The following is an 18,082-nucleotide window of genomic DNA, read 5'->3' as shown; positions in this document are numbered from 1 at the left end:
CTCGAGCAAACTACTGTTAGATATATCTCTCGGCAATCCAACAGCGTGAACTAAAGTCAACCGTAGAAATTGCATCCTACGAGTACAAGTTAACACGCTTACCCGCCACTGAGTGAGGCCAACAAGAAATAAATTAAGTAATGTGAATTACGAGACGGAAAACGGTAATTCTTCCCGAATAAAATCACGGGACGCTACTGCGAGCACCTAACCGCCGGTCATCAAAAAGGACCCGGAGTGAATGCAACGATCTCCCAACGTTAACAGCGGGAACCTGGTCAACAAAAGACAAAAGTATAGCGCAGCTACAACACGAGAATGGGATTTGATCCTTCAAGAAATGCTGCGTGTCTCCTGTGAAGCTTTCACGCGTAGAATGGAGGCCGTCATTTTAAATAAGGGTGGTAATATTGAATAAATATGTCTGAGAATTGTTAAGGTAATTCTTGGCTACTAGCTCATACAATAAAAAATGCATCTGTTTGTTTCATTGAGAAGTAACGTAAAACATGCGTTGCCATAAATATGGCGGACCCTCTATAGCGCAGTAAGAAGCGAAAAACTGGTGAAAGAGAAGGGCTCTTTCATGTTCTCAGCCTTCTGAACCGAAATGGAATAGGCTCACATGAAATTGTTGAGCTTGTTTGGCGAAATAAATTAAGCTCATTACGGAACGACGTAGTAGAAATTAAAGCTTATTTCATGAAAAAAATTAACGATAACACTGAGGTTTTGAGCAGCAAGCGGTCGTCTCAGATCTTGCCAGCGAATGCACACGTGAAATTTTGGGTAGGGATCAAAGAAAATGCAACCTCGTTGCCAATGACGGAANCAGGATCTTGTAGATATGATTTTTGATAAAACTAATGAACTTTCATCGTCGTGGCGCTTTTTTAGCTATGTAACGTTGATGCACCCTACATAGAAGTTCACGGAATCGTTTCCCAAATCCTATCGTCACTGAGCGCATATTATTTTCATAAGGATAATTTGCCTGCGTAGTTTCCACTGACTTTACCATAGTATTGTTAGGGAATAACATCAATTTAAACAGATCAGTAATTATTCTTTGGTCGTAAGAATTTATCATGTGTGATTTAGAGCTTTCCGCTCTTTAGGTTATGCATACTACATCATTGATTTATTCATTCTTGTTTCAGAGATAGGCAGGAGAGGACTACAAGATCACAACGCTATTGTACAGCCATATGTTACCATGCAAATACTAGGGGCATCCGGAAAGTAGTACTTGTTTGGGAATTGAACAAAAGGAAGTAAATATTAACAAATGTAAACATGTTTATTGAAAAGAACATGTATTACACTACTTCTCTACATAATCTCCGGACAAATTTAAGCATTTGTCGTATTGTGTCACGAGTTTTTGTATATCAGACTCAGTGCCATATATTACTCCGCCGCCAGTGTATTGAGAAACGCAGTCACTTGTTCTTTCAGTTCTTTGTCATTTTGAAACTTTGTCTTGCCACGAAGTCCTTGAGTTTCGTAAACAGATGAAAATCTGAAACAGCCAAGTCCAGACTGTAGCAGGTTGGATAGTCGAAAATTTCCCACTTGAATTTTTTGGAGAATTTGTTGTGTTATCCTACCAGTATGCGGCCTGACATTATCGTGCAGGAGAATGACGCCAGTAGACAACAGACCTCGCCGTCGATTTTGAATTGCCCGCCGTATTTTTTTTTAATGTTGCACAATATGCATTGGCATTGATTGTGTCTCCACGAGTCATGGAATCGATGAGCAGTACACCTTGCCGATCCCAGATACACTGGCGGCAGAGCAATATGACACTGGTATACAAAAACTCGTGACACGATACGACAAATGCTTAAATTTGTCCGGATATTATGTAGAGAAGTAGTGTAATACATGTTATTTTCAATAAACATGTTTACTTTTGTTAATATTTACTTCCTTTTGTTCAATTCCCAAGCGGGTACTACTTTCCGGATAACCTTCGTAGGTATATTGTGAATACTTATACGTATCTGAACTGAAACCTTTGCATTATAGAATTCGAGATACAGTGATATAAAGACGTTCTTCCCAAGCGATATTACAAGTGTGGGAATCACTGCAATCTGTGTAGGCCAACATTAAAGTAGCTACAGTGGCTTCTCTCTCACTGCATGCCAGGGTCAGGTTGGAAACGCACAACAATCAAGTTTCAAAGTGCAAGAATCGGCAGTTATTGCATTACATCACCGATATTATCGACTTCTTCACTATAATTATTTTCAGGTAAATCTACATTTTACATTGGCTTGTATTTTTATGCGATCGTGGTCAGCATTAAAAAGTACTCATTACCATGAAACGGTAAGAGAACTATTATACGAGTAAAATATCTGTTGATAATGTTTTATAATGTTCAATAATTTTGAAAAATTGTTCTAAAAATTTGGAGAATTCCTTCTTAAAGAAGGAATTCTCCAAATTTTAAAGAATTAATTCCTTAAAGAATTCCTTCTCAAAGAAGGAATTCTAACAACAAATTCACAAATACGGCAAGTTTATTGGAAGCATTGAATTAGGGTACCCATTTATTTTACCCTGGTGTCATATATCTGTAGTCAATGAGATCGATCTCATTGCGTTATAAATGAACATTATTTAAACAACATGACACGGTCTGCAATTTCTTCCGCAGGCAATAATTCTCACTGAACCGCGATGTGGCAAACTCGTCTTGCCACGGCATCGCTGCTTCTGGTCGTTGGTAAGAAGGCTTAGGACCAGCACTTGCTTCAGTTTCAATTCAAATTTCGTTTTGAAATACTTTTTCTACTTTGCAAAATTTATAATCTTATCGATAAAAACAAAGTTAGAGCACAAAACATAGCTATGTTTTTGCAATCTCAATCGTAACTTGTAAAATTTTGTCAATATTCATACAGCGCTTAGTTGTAAAAATAGTAGCATGAAAGCACATGATAAGTCGAGCCTTTTATGTTGAAAATATGCACTTATATGATCATTCCCTCAGGAATGCCTTCTGAGTTCTGACGCGTGTCTGTGCTCGTCAGAAGTCCCATGGGATTTCGCGCTCCCAAGGGGGATTGTTCCTGAGCGCCCCACCGCTGAGCTCGCGGTGTCTGACTGCGAGCCTCAGTTGTGGGGTTAAGTTATTATGTAGGTAGGATTCCTTACATTTCCCTTCTCTGTCTCTCTCGTGCGGGCGGCCGACGTCCCGTTTAAGCGGCCACTTGTTCGAGTGTCTTCGTTTCTGTTGCTCTTCATCTGTCTCTCCTTGTCACTTCCGTCGCTTTGAGATGCTAACGCTGCTTCTTTCGAGCCAGCTTCCGAGGGTTGGATATTTGAGACCTCCCGCCTTTTGTGGGCTATGATAAATTTTAGACTTTGAATGATTGAGACCTTCCGCCTTACCGAAGATGTTATCGTTTGACCACCGGTGCGAAATAGCCTGATAACTGACGCGCTAGCAAACCGTTCTTCTGCTACTACACTCAATTGATCTATCAATGCATTTTACAGGCAATCATCTGATCGTTAATATATAATTATGCGCACTCAATTCATTATCCAAGCTAAACCAATCGATTAAATGGATTTTTTATGTATATGAACTAACCTGTACAACAACGCGACTCAGGGGTCACTCCATGAAGCTTATAAGAGCAAATATCGGCTTAACGTGAGAGGAAACTTCATTTCGCACAGGATTGTCGACTCGTGGAACGACCTGCCTGATAGTGTGGTCTCGGCTACATCTGTGAACTCTTTTAAAAACTTACTTGACCATCACTGGAGGGACCTACCATCACTATATGAGCCAGAATGCCAGAATTAGGGTCCTGCATTGAATTGGGTTGGCTTCGACTTTGGAGCGATGAACAGGCCTTGTTAAAGGCCTCAACCATCCGACGAGTTCAAGTTTAAATCGATAATTTCAGCGCACGCACTGAATTGCCCTGAGAATTACGATGACTTCGGAAGCGGCTGCGTGCTCGCCCCTGCCGAGCGGTTGCCCGCGCTCGATGCCCAGGTTCTGTGTCGCGAATTACACGGGGAACTCGCCACCTTCGACCGCTGCGACATTTTCACGGACGCTGTGCACTACCTTGAAGAAACAGGTGAATAACAGGTTTGGTGAATAGGGTTTACACTAACCTCCTTAATATCTTCAATTGGTACCATGCGAATCTCAAAATCGTATTGCAACCTTTTTATGGTTCGTCAGTATCAATTCCGACGATAAATTAAATATTTCCACCATGCACTAAATCATGTATTAAGGGGGTATACCCTTCCAGAAAAACTTCCACATTTACTAACGGATCTTTCTGAAATTTCACACATATATGTAAAACCAAAATACAAGAACATTTTGTTCGTATGATTTTTTCGGAAAAATTAATAGAAAACGTGAAATTCATAGAAAACGGACAAAAAAATGGGGTACTGTAGAAATCTCCTCCTAGGGTTTTCAAGCTAAACATTGAGACGCATATCATTCGATGCGTAAAGACCATACCAATTGTGTAACGAAGCCCGATTTTTGATTTGTGTCTTAGTTATTTTATACTCATTTTTCCATTTTCTTTAAATTTTCCCCCCTCCCCCATTTTGAATTCAAACTATGCACAAATCTAAAAAAAGGGCTTCGTTACTCGATAGGTATGGGTCTTTACGAATCGAATGGTATATGTCTCATCGCTGTAGCTTTAAAACTCTAGGAGGAGATTTTCCGTGACAATAACTGTGAATGTTCAGGAGAGCGCGACAAAGTCCCGCCCGCATCGCAATAGGCACTCAATGTAGAAAGGATACGAAACTAAACGTTTCTGGAGCTTGATTCCACTCAAGGATGGTGGGAGCGACTACATGCGCACCTCCTCATACAACGCCAGGCGGGTTACTGAGCTGCACCTCAAGAAAAAACTGTATTTATAGTGCTGGCAGCGAATTAGTTTCTATCTACCTAATTTGTTAAAGAACTCCCCCACCCGCCCCCCTTTCATGATCTGTCGTGAAAGCATAAATCAACGTACAGAGATGGCAATGGTACCGTTGGATAGGGCAGAATGTCAGCTATGAGACTAAAAACCGGAAAAGCCAAATCCGAAAATTTTAGGGTATACCCCCCCCCTTAATTTATTATATATGTAGATTAATAATTATTGAACCAAAGGTACAAAATAATATTTGTTTTGCTCTTTGTAGGTGAAGGTTTCATTGCATATCACAATTTCTCGCGATATGGAGTATGAACATTAGCTTTAAATATTCTAAATATGAACTGTATTCCGATAGAATTTATTTTCCTACCCAACGCAGGCGGGATGAACGATAGTTTCTGGATCGGTGGAACGTACTCAGTGACCCGAGATGAATGGCAGTGGAGGGACGGTTCTGTTATAGCCATGGGGGCACCCTTCTGGGGAACGGTGAGTCGATTCGATTATTTTATGATAATTTAAGTTCAACATTGGTTCACAAAATAATTTATTGCAGACAGTTTTTGAAATAGATGTATGTATATTGACTGTTTAGACCTGGCCTGCTACACTTTGATCGATAGATTAGAAAGGGTATTTGCATGATTAATATCGTCGCTAACCGTTGATCCGGATTTGGTCGATGTCAAGTAGTTTCATCAAAATTTGCTAGCATGATTACGGAATAAATCAGTAACATTTTATCTTCTTTTTTTCTGTCAACAGGCTGACGGAGGCTCGTGGGAGCCTTATAATGGCAACTGCACTGTAATTTTCTATGGAGATAATCCCTACATGAGGGCGTATGGTTGCTCACTTGATTTTAATCACATCTGTGAAGGACCACCAAATGTAGGTGGGGCATATATAAAAATATTTAACATTTAAAACATATAAATATTTGAGCATTTCTTTATCCAGTCATCAAGCTTAGGAATCAACAAGAATGAACGACGTAAAATCTATGGACATATGATAGAAATTTGAACACAATTTGCGTATGATATGAAATAAAAACATTGACAAATAATAAGCATTTGAAAGCAGAAGCTTAAACTTAAAAGATATGAATAATCAAATCATTAAACAAGCATGCGTTTTATGCTCCAAAGAGGGCCATTGCAACCTCCCCTACACGGCGGTGGGCAGTCAGTGCCTGAGCTTTAATACCGCAACACGACAGTCTTGGCAGATCTCGAGGAATATCTGCCAGGAGGATGGAGGCGACCTGGTTACATTCGATAACTGCGTGCAGTTCGGCATAGTTGCTAACTACATCCTCGAGCATAGTAAATAACTAAACAATCAATTATATATCATTTTGAAGTAAAAACAGCTAATTAGGAATTGTTTGATATTCGAAAAAGTTTGCGTAAAATCGTTTGCATATGGGAACCACTACCCCACACTGATGACGCTCGCAAACGATCTTAATGCACGCAAACTAACTTTGAATAATATAATTCCTCTTGGGTACCTGCATTGCCACTTTCTAACTATATTCCAGTAAGCTGGGCGTAACATTAAACAATTTGGCCAGATTTGCAGTACATAGACCGGTACTGGGTGGGTGGCTACCTTGAAACCTGGGACTGTCACATTCGACGACTGCGAGCAGTTCAGCATTGTGGCCAACTACCTACATGAGCATGGTGAATACTTAAATAATTAATTATATGTCATTTGGAATTTTAAATGGCTAATTACGAGTTATTAGAGCTTCGAAAAATGTTTGCATACCATCGTTTGCATGGGAACCAACCACATTGAGGACGCTCGCAAACGATCATAGTGCGGGCAAGCTAACTTTCGATAATATAATTCCTCTTGGGTACTTACATTGCTACTTTCTAACTATTTTCTCTAAAGCTGTACGTAACATTAAACAATTTGGCCACATTTGCAGTACATATATATAGATCGGTACTGAGTGGGCGTGGGTGGTTGACTGGGACACGGAGGACTGGTTTTGGCTCGACGGTTCCTCGATCCCTATGGGAGTTCCGTTGTGGGGGCAGGTAAGATGGCTGATGACAAATCTTTTGAAATGGAGGGGACTCTTATAAAAAATTCAATAGTAGCGCGTATGGTTCCGATTTATTCACAGATCGATTTTCCCTTACCCCCATAATAAAATTATTAAGACGTGAGTTAGCATGTGCCATGGTGCATAAACAAATTTTTTCATTTGCTACATTTTTATTTGAGAAAATTTTGTTTTCTTTTGTGAATTAATAACGGTCGAATTCACAATTATTGCATGAATTTTCGGTATACATTACGACAGTTCTGATTTATAAGACGGAAGCTTTGCCTTCACCTACTTCTATAAAAAAATGACGGATAATGAAAAATTATTTCTCGAGCATCATCATATCCACCAAATTGACAGATATTTTTTCTCTTGATTAGGGTAGCGGTGGAAAATTGCTCCCCGACAACTCAACAGTCGAGCGGTGTCTTGAGCTCGGTTTAGAATATCGGCATCGGTTCAACGATCTTAACTGCCAAGAGTTACGCCGCCCGCTCTGCATGGCATCGCCAGTTGAATGACAACTTGGTGGCATGAATCACATTTTCATAGCACAATCATAGTTTTCAAGGTAAAAACTTTCACAGAATGCCATACCGAATACCAGAGAATACCAATACCTACCATAATATTTGAACATGTGATCTCGAGACCACATGTAAAGGTAACAAAATATGAACACGGAGCTACGCATCTTTTCTTCAGACATAATGCTGAAATTCAATTATTACGATTTGAAAGCAGGTAATTCAAATTTAACGAATTTTTTGCAGATAACCTCGTAATAGCGCGTATCGTTGTTGAGATCAGTTCAATAAATAAACAATGCAACAAATTGGCTGAGATACTTCCTGTTTTTTTTTTCACGAAATAATATTCATCCAGACTAGAAAAGAAGAGTCTTCTTTGAGATAATTTGACATTTCAAAACATCAGATCGTGCGGGCTAAAAGCAAGACAAATATACCGACAGCACATGGCTGCTTGGTGCATTCTAGATCCACCACATGAGACGGGGCTCCGAAAACTCCCGGTATCGTGAACGTTACTTTCAAAATATAAACCCAATTACGATTAAGACTAACGCCGCACTCGGCGCCAATTGTGTTGGGTCCATTCAATAAATAAACACATCAATAAAGTCATCGGCGACCCCAAGCATTAAACCGCTGATACTACAGAAAGGGTGAGTATATATGATAGATAAAAACTATAATTATCAATCAAGCGTTATGTACAAAATATTAAATTATCAACTGTTTGTTTTTGTATCAGTGTTTCGAATGATAAATTAGGACTTTAATTTCGGAGCCTTTCTAAGTGGTGGATCATGAAACTAAGGCAAGGTATAGAGCGTGTATATGACCATCTCCCGTTCTATAAATGGCGTCGATGAACGTACACGCGTACGTTTGCTATATGTGATACGACGGAACGAAAGGAGAGTTGACTCTAACTTGACATATAGCATGGTGAATTTAGCCTATGACGATACAAACCCATGCACCTACTGTTCAAGACGTCTATTTTTAACCTGACACTTCTGCATATTATACCCACTTCTGAGCACATAAGTCACATCATCGAATGTAAAGAATAAATTGTTACAGATACTAGAGCAAATTAAGAAATCTATAACTATTTCTACTTCATGAATATAATGAATAACACAGAAAAATAACGCAAATCAATTCTCTTTCATTCAATCTATTGACTTCAGTGAATTTTTGCAGAGATTCTTAGAGGTCGCTTAATACACCGGAAGAAGTAACACCAGAATTAATGTTGCAGGAGTTATTAACTAAAAGATTTAATCAATTCGATGAGTGTAAGAAACAAAGGTGAATTTGCATTACGTGCCCTCACACATGTGTGCGCCGCATGTGCTTCAATACGCAAACCATATTCTTCTCGACAATTGCACATGCAATAACGCTCAACCTCCAACTGGAAAGGTTTAAATGCTTCTTTGATTCACGTGCACATCAAAAAGAGCTCTCAGTCTTACAGCTTACAAGTTTCCACCATGCGGGGGTATGCGGGGGTCTAAATCCGCAACCCCCCTCCAGTCAGATCATTAGCCGTTGCAGGCTTGCAGCAATAGCAAGGCGCCAGTTTGAAACTAACAGAGAAGCAGCACGCAGTGAAGAGTGATCAATGCTTATCAAAAAGGTTTAATAGTTTTGTCTCCTTCAGAGAGATTTAAACAATTTGATTGTAAAGACCATTGCACTTGTAGAAATAAATAAGGATGAAAATTATAATTTTGAGTGTTTTTGGAAGTGTTTCCTTGATTTCGAATTATCTGGAGATCACTGTCTTCAAGCCCACAAAATAATTATGGCTCCAACAACAAAAAATGTTCACCTTTGAGCATATGTCTGCTAGAGCGGCTATAGAAGTAGCTCTTGCAGATATGCTTCAAGTTGAAATTTCTAGGCATCCCTGGGGTCGACAGCTTAATTATCGAAGATTGCATAAGAACGTTCGTACATTTCGGGTGCCTCTGAAGACTAGTCCAGTGCGGTACAAGAACTTTCTCGCTGCCCTAGCCGTGGTGTCGGCATGAACTATCGCGTACAAGGAGGCAGGGAGAACGTGTACAGGATCCCATTTGTGAGCAACTTATTTGATTTCACATTACTATCGTATATTTCGACATAATTTTAGTTATCAGTCCAGGAATTTAGAGTGCAGTTGATAATTTGAAAGCTTGAAACGAATTTCATTTAGAGCTAAACTCATCCAATGCAAAAAAAAATCGTTGATTCATGTGAAGTGTTACTGGGTGGCTGCTTACTGCAATCAAGCTACTGCGGTAACTTGACTTTGTTAAGATTAACACTCAATTTTCTATTGTGTTGTCTTCCTTAAATTATGACGCATTTGACTGTAAAATTTTAATTGTGAAGGAAAATTTGTTAGCTTTGCCTTCAAGTATTTCTTATGATGTAGTTGTATGGTTTCACCATCAATTCTTTGAGAACACAGCAATTGTACGATGCAAGTTCGTCTTTTGACAACAATAGAAGTTTTCAGCTTAAGGAATATGTTCTGCATCAGTTTGATCAGTAAGGAATTAGTTTGGTCGGCTTACGCACGTATCCCTCAGGTTCTAATTTTTAATCCAGCGTTCCAAATAGATAAATTTGTGGAACAGAAGATTTTGAATTAAGAGAATCGATTTGAGTTTCTTGGTTAGGCCAGGCTGTGTCGTCGATTTAAGCGTTACATTAAATGACTTCAAGGTCTCATTGTAAGTAAATGTGTTCCTCGGATTCAATTACATTAGTGCTGTATAATGTTCCGTAATGTCATTAGGTTAGTTACTGCAGTCGAGCATCATTTTTAATTTGTTCTTTGATTATTGTTAATTTTCAACAGATTGTTTCTGGAAATTCTTTATTCCCGTTTCGTAAATATTATACACATATATTATTCCAGTTTCAAACTCGAGTTTACTTGCCACTTGCTTCATTGTGTCGAGATGATACATGTCTAGTCTGCTCATATATATATATATATATATATATATTAACATGGTTCGTACAATTACCGGACAAAATTAATTACAATTGGTAACATTACCGGACATCGGGTACAAAACCGGACAAAAATCGAGTCCGGTAATTGACGCTAGTACTTATTTATGTGTAAAAACCGGACACGAAAATAAATGAACTACATTACCGGACACCAAAAAAACGCCAACCTCGTTAGGTTAGGGTTAGAGTTAGGGTTTGAAGTGTCTAAAACCCTTCTTTAGGTTGCTAGAGACCGTTTTACTGAGGTTAGGTCCAGCCAGGTCAAGTTTTTTTTATATATTTTTTGCAATTTAGAAAAAAAATTAATTAAAGTCCGGTAAAGTGGAACTATAACTATATATATATATATATATATATAAATGAAGAACTTCTGCCTAACTACACTAATATATATATATATAGCGTACAACGATTCAAATGCCTCCTCCCTTCCCCCCATAAAGGAGGGAAGGGAGAGGTATTTTTTAACGCATATTTCATATTCGGCCGTGTCTGTCCCGAGCGTATCAGGTACCATATACGCGCGCCCCGCAGTCACCTCACGGTTATCAAGGAATAGGCCGGATCCTAATCAGGTTCTTATTTCCCTCGTACAACCATTTACACCACTAGGCGAGCTTGGGGCGTCCTTGAGCGGGCGGGCCCCAGTGTTGCCAGGTTTTTTCTCTTCGAGAATACCAGATTGCCTAGCTCAAAATACCAGAAATTCTATTGTTCGAAAACTGACTAATACCTCCAAATTTAATGAAACTATTCGTCAGAAACGTTGGTTAGAAAAAGAAAAAAATATAGATCTCAGAACTCACTGCAGTGACTGATAGAGAGCGCATTTTCTCGTCGACGGAAACGTGGTCACGGACGGACAGACGGACATGGTGAGCACAATAGTGCATTTTTTTCATAAATGAGAAAATTCGCTAAAAAGTATTTTATGTACTGTGCATTTATCAGTGTGGCACTTCTTCCTCTTCGCTCAACATGAGCAAGCCACGGAAACAGGTCATCTTCCATTTTCATACATGCTTACAGGTCATCTTCCATTTTCATAAATGCTCGCATATTGCATTAATCTAACATTTCGGGTTTGATCACTTGTTACGGCTGAGCAGATAGCTTTTGATCCGAATAAGGGACTGCAGTACCTTAGTTTAAATTTTATTTCCTTACTTGTTTTTCACATAGGTGACTTGTGAAAACATTCACTTCACGAATGCATTGGAGACCTGGTCAAAGTAGACACGTGGTGCAGTAGGCAGCCAATTCTATGAATGGATGATTTTCAAGATCAGTAAAATATTGTATGGCACCCCCGAATTCAAGTGGCACTATAATTCAAACCACCAAGCAAAAATGGTGGAGCTTGCGTCGCAGAGATCGGTTCGACAACCTCACTCGTCCTAGGCCATATCATTACTGATCAGTAATCAATCAAGGATCATCACTCTCGTGTTCATATTGCACTAAGCACTTTTGTTAAATGTTAACAATTAGATTGGGGTTATTTCATAAAGCGGTGAACTTGTGGTTCCAAAAATGGAGGGAAAGCTCTAGTCGCGCCGCTCTGAAGGCAATCTATATAATCCACGCCTACGCTGGAGGAAGTTCAAACTTCAGAGGTGGGACTTAATACAGTAAATTTGCAGTAAGTCAGAAAATACCAGAAAAATACCAGATTTAGGCATATATACCAGATCTAAAATATTCACACCAGACACCATCTGAAAATACCAGATTTGTGAAATCTGGTATAGAAATATACCATCTTGCAACGCTCACTGTTATCAGTGCTCTCCATCTCATTCTCTTTGCCCTTTTTGCAGACCATTATTTCATATGTCAGTGGTGATTAAATTTCCAAATCTTCTATCAGCCGTTACCCTATATTTGCTACTACCTCATCTTGGTGAGTAGTAGTTGCCAAAATATACTTTCTTAACTCACTGCTCATATATTCATTGATAAAGATCTTACTGTCGTGTTTGTGATAATACTGTTATAGATGAGAAATATATTTATGTTATCCTGCTTGATAGTTTATTGTGTATATATGTTTTGAAGTTTGAATTGATGTTGTGTTTAATAATAGTTGTGTTAGGTGTTGATAATGTAAATATTTTACAGAAACATCTTCAAGTACTTTTATGAGCGACCCATGCCTCGTTTGCCCGGTTGCATAGTTGTACGGTTGCCAGTTGTCCGGTTCAGGAGTTATACGGTTACTCAAGTATATGGTTAATGGTTTTCCAGTTTCCCAGTTATTTGGCTAAGTTTTTTGATTTAGGTTTAAATTTTAAGTCCCTTTATAATGAAGTTTTGTATCAGAATAAAATAAAGTTGAACAAAAGAGAAAAACACCTGGTGGACAGGGATGGCTATAAGGGGAGTTGGGAGGCCATCTTTTATTTAACCCTTTAGATTTTAAAGAACCTTGAATACCTTCCCTCGCTTAACTAATAAAGACGACCCATTACAACATCTAAGAAATTTTTTTCAGCCGGCTGAAGTTATAGAACCTGCAACTCATTGCCACTATCTTGCTACACCATAAGCACCCGGCGACCTTACCGATTTCGCCTAGACATTTTATCTGTGGCCGTGGGCTTCAGTCCTGCATCTCGCCTCTTCAATCTCGGCCAATTTAACATTTAACCAATTAGCCATCGTCACGAACGTCGAATTTTTTATTCATTTTTAACGGTAAAAAACGTCCCACTTCAAATGAAAGGAATGTACAAGAAAGGCTTTAATCTCTTTAGGAATCATTAAATCTTCTCTAATAATTGCAAGAAAGCATAAGCTCTTTTTGAGAGAGCTGAGGATCTAAAGGAGAATAATTAAGAGAGAGAAGCGTTTACAAAAATCAGCTTCATTGCACTCTACTGAATTTGAACACATTTTAACTTACCAGCGATCTGTTGAGATATTTACGTGATACCTACGCTTTTTAGTAAGTTGAAATGCATTTCAACTTATTTAGAAGACCACATTGTTAGATATAATTATAAGTTGTGGAGCATGAGCTAAGCTTTACTATAGATAAACTAATTTCTAAGTTTGAGTTACTTCGACAGTTCGACATCACGCTTGATTAGTTGTGTTTGCCATTCAGTAAGGAATTTATTTTAACCTCGTATAAAGAAGACCCCTACTTTTAATAATAACTGCTTCGTTATTTAATTTTATTTTATTTAACCTCGAAACTCGTGATCATCGATGCCTGCAACTAAATGTAACTTTTTATCCTGATCTCACTTACTTATTTTGGATTTCATCAATTCTACTATTAAACAATTATAAAAATATTCAAGTCAGTAAATCTTGTCAATTCTCCAGTACAAATAACACTCGTGTGATTTCTGAATCATTAAAAGTCAGTAAACGACGAAAATACTTTTATGTTTGGATCGTACCATCGAATATTGTGAATTTCTCTGCCGCCGTGGAGTTAACAGCAAAGGGGTAAGCTGCCGAGTCAACCTTTAGGATGAAAGTCAGATAATCGTGATTTAATATTGCCAGTATTATAACTGAATCACCATTTGTATCCCCTGTATTCTTTTAATATTGTTATCATATTTTCGTTAATGTCGTGTCTGTATTCTAACGGCTACACCTACGCGTACAGATGTTGGTCGGCGCCATCATTCTTTAACCCTCAATAAACTTGCTGAATTTTTGCAGTCATTACGCCAACCTACATAATACACATTCCACTAATTAATTAGGGAAGAGATACGGCCGTTGTAAAATCCAACCACCATGAGAAAACCTTCCTCATTCATCAGTTTTCACGGCTCGGCGTTGTTTCCCTTTCCAATGATAGTTTCCACAAGCATCTCTGTACACAAAATTAGTGACGTCGGACTTTCTTTCATGGGTAAATAATATTCAATGAATACCAATCTTACATGAAAAAAGGAGTTGGGTTCCTCAAAAAATTTTATGACGGTGCCTTCTGTGCAGTTGTCTTGGAAACACTGAGTTTTACTATAAACTAGTCACAGGAGTTGATCAATAATCAAAATTGATGTTCAAAACGCGGGACTAAGCACTTTGGACAGATTTAGGTTCGAACTTAGAGCGATAGTAAGGTAGCACCTCTCACAATGAACCGCAGTTGCAGAATCCTTATGAGCAATGTCTTCCACTCAAGATGGCGTCTAGATATTAACTCGGCTGATGACTGTGGCGCCATCTACCGCTGAAGTCCAACAAACCACGGTAAATAACCTGAATGACCGGATTACGGTTAATGAACTTCGAAAACAAACGTGTACTGCACATTTTTCGCCCGTTTTTTCTAACAGTGTACCCTAACCTGCGTTATTCATGATTCATATCTTTACTTGCTTGAATTACTTATACACATTTCAAACTACGTACCTATATTGGATGAAACATGATAAATCAATATACCAACAGTAAATAACAAATTTGCTCAAACCAGATATATCAGCAATACACTTATCAAATGTTCAATGAACCATCATATTCATCATATCAAGTTATCACCAAACAATTAAATACATATGCGCCCCACGTTTTTCGTTTTAAATGTTGTAAAATATTTTAACTGAAATACAAAAGACCAAGAGAATGAAAGCAAACAGAGATCAGTAGCTGCCGAAAAATTATTTTCTACTTTTTAGTCCACACGAAAAACGTGGTCCTTAAAAATTTTTTTTTATACATTTTACTGAAAAATATTATACACGTCCACTTGAAAATAGCATTTAATTAAAAAACTGCTGCTAAAATGCTCATGATATACAGCAATTTTTTATGAAGTGACAAGAAGCGTTGTGTGTTAAATTAAAAAGTTAGCCAGGCGTAACAGGTTAACCTGGCACTTTAACTGTGCATTGCAGATTAACCGATCTCTGCCCGGGAACGACAGCAGCGTTAGGCATTATTATCATGATTGTTTTTTTTGCATTTTTGACTTCTGCATCTGTTCCTCGAATTTGGTAGCATGCTTCCAGAAAGCTGTCTAGTAAATGATCTGAGTATATTACATTTTACCAATAGAATATTTTATACAAGATAAGAACTCTTTAATTCGCATAGAACCGCACACATGCATTCGAGAAATAAGATGGCATTAAGTAAATATTACCGCCATGCACATCATACAAAAGTTCAAACCAACATTTATAGCATTCCTTTCTCCTCGTGACATGAAAATCTTCGTTTACATTATGCTGTAAACACGGCATTTATTCTATATTGCTCTCATCCCATTCACACAATGCATTAAATATACAAAATACATACATCAAATCCTGCGTGAACGTCCCATACATTATACGCGACTGCATTACTGGTTTATAATCCAGGAGCTTAGAATGCGTACGAGCAATGGCAGGAATTCGGGGTGCGGGAATTACTCCTGAATTATTAAGGCCAATATCGTGGTTCATCATCAAGCTGATTTCAAAATTTTCGTTATTGTTAAGCAGTTTCTTTTCTCAGTGCCGGAGAATACAACATTCTTCTGTAAACTGACGTTGTTCTTTAGTTGAACGGTAAAAAGTTTTGATTGTAGGCACAGAGAAACTTTTCAGTTTCCAACTAACTAAAACGTCAGGAGTTATTTTTGCCTCGCTAGCCAACGCACTTGCGTTGGCTAGAAGTTCACCTTCAATGATATTCGAACCAGAACATAGAAGTGAATTGTTCTTTTGTAAGGATAAATATACAAAGAATCAGAATTATGATGTATTTGCACGCACCCATCGTTCTATCTACTGCGCGATTATCCTACATCATGTACTGCCCCTAATTTTTTTTATTATTCCGTCCCACATGTTTGCTTAAACCGTACCAATTTATTTTGTCTGCCGCAGTTTGCATACAGGCAGCATATAACCAAATAGCAAGACTTTGTTCATCAAGGCAAATACACACAAAAAAACACGTATTATTTCCGATTTCATGACACGGAGTTTGCTACTATCTCGGTGACACGCTCATCAGCAAATCCATGGATGCTACGTATAATCAATTTCAAAAAGAGCTATTTGTTGCGTGAGCTGGAGGTGGACAAGAATTAATTCAGAGTCTAGGCGAGATTGCAGCCGCAATTGTCCATAACAAAGACTCGGGTGGCCCCCGGCGTGCCAGCATTAAGCAGAATACCGGCCACTGATTAGACAGTTTCCTGATAGAGGCTGGCGATGGGAATAAAGAACAAAGCAATCACCCGACCGAGAGAATTGTGACCAGACGGACCAATAAAGGCCAGTGAAATAATAAGAGACTCTTTTAACACTTTAGCGTCCACCTGTATATATAAATGTTGCCTTTAAAAATGTGTTTTTTGTACCGGTATGAAGCTCATTCATCGAATTGGACAAATATATCGCCTTTTATTTCCAGACTGAGCTATGATCAGGTGGACATATATGTCGTCTGTCAATTTTTTCAATGAATAATTTCCAATAATGAGAAATTTTGCACTCGCAAGAAAGTTGGTCGCTGAAGGGTTCAATGCGTTAACAATTAACTGCATGTCTCTCACCGAAGTGCTTAATCTTGGCCCTGAGGGACGGTGACTTGGTAATCATCATGTATTGGTTATTTAGGTTATTTGATGGGCCTGATGACTGAAAGTATTATTTTCTGAAAATAATAAATCTAATTGGAGCCGAAAGGTCAGACGCCACAATTGATGGATGTTCCACACACTGTTATTTGCATGGATGTCATTTTTCATTGTATGAAACTGATTTTCCAACTTGCGTTTCATATTTCCAATGTACGATGCCTAGACAGAGAGGAAAAAGCTAGTTGGAATGGCCTCTATATAGTTCTGCTAGGCAAAATGCGAAGATCGAATCACAAAAATACCATTAAAATTTGGTAAATTTCGCAAGCTGTTTCTGGCTATCATCGATGATTCAATAGTCGCCTGTAAGTTTTGAGGGGATTTCACTTGCAACAATTGTGCGAAGTTGAGCAATGCAGAATGCTCAGTTATTCGTAGATACGAGGCAGTTCACTGGTAGTGCCAGGACTGTCAGCAACCTGCACATATAGTGCAGTAAGAAGCGAAAAACTGGTGGCAGAGAAAGGCTTTCATGTTCTCAGCCTTCAGAGCCGAAATGGAATAGACTCATATGAAAGAGTTGAGCTCGTTAGGCGTAATGAATTAAGCTCATTACGGACCGAAGTAGGAAAATTAAAGCTCATTTATGAAAAAATAACGATAACACAAAGGTTCTGGGCCGCAAGCGGTCGTCACAGATCTCACCAGCGAATGCACACGTAAAATTTTGGGTAGAGATCAAAAATGCAACCTCGCTTGGTTTGGGGTTCCAGAAAGCAGTGCTTCGGAGACGAGTGAGAAAGTTGCTGCAGACTCAGCGTTCAGCATTGATTGTTGTGGTTAGGTTCTTAGCGTCTCTGTAGATACATTGGCATGCAAGAGGCTACGAAACCGTAAACCGCTGCTGGCGACTGTGAATATTGAAAACACGGCCGGGTGGCGGATAAATGAGGCAATATTAAATAAATAATTGTTTATT

General features: G+C 38.6%; 1 protein-coding gene across 1 annotated transcript; it reads left to right on the top strand.

The window, feature by feature from the left end:
• The first annotated feature begins 2,159 nt into the window (after window positions 1–2,159).
• LOC108675636 (C-type mannose receptor 2) lies at window positions 2,160–7,845 on the top strand. Its single transcript, XM_018163667.2, has 9 exons — window positions 2,160–2,262; window positions 2,672–2,740; window positions 3,936–4,115; window positions 5,320–5,429; window positions 5,706–5,835; window positions 6,092–6,268; window positions 6,520–6,565; window positions 6,928–6,997; window positions 7,392–7,845. Exons 2-9 carry the CDS (start codon window positions 2,695–2,697, stop codon window positions 7,530–7,532), a joined length of 900 nt encoding a protein of 299 aa, XP_018019156.1. The 5' UTR covers window positions 2,160–2,262; window positions 2,672–2,694; the 3' UTR covers window positions 7,533–7,845.
• The last annotated feature ends 10,237 nt before the right edge of the window (window positions 7,846–18,082 follow it).

This window comes from Hyalella azteca, unplaced genomic scaffold (genome assembly GCF_000764305.2).
Source record: "Hyalella azteca isolate HAZT.00-mixed unplaced genomic scaffold, Hazt_2.0.2 contig1490, whole genome shotgun sequence".
NCBI classification, from domain to species: domain Eukaryota; kingdom Metazoa; phylum Arthropoda; class Malacostraca; order Amphipoda; family Hyalellidae; genus Hyalella; species Hyalella azteca.
This window is presented reverse-complemented; position numbering and strand designations above follow the sequence as displayed.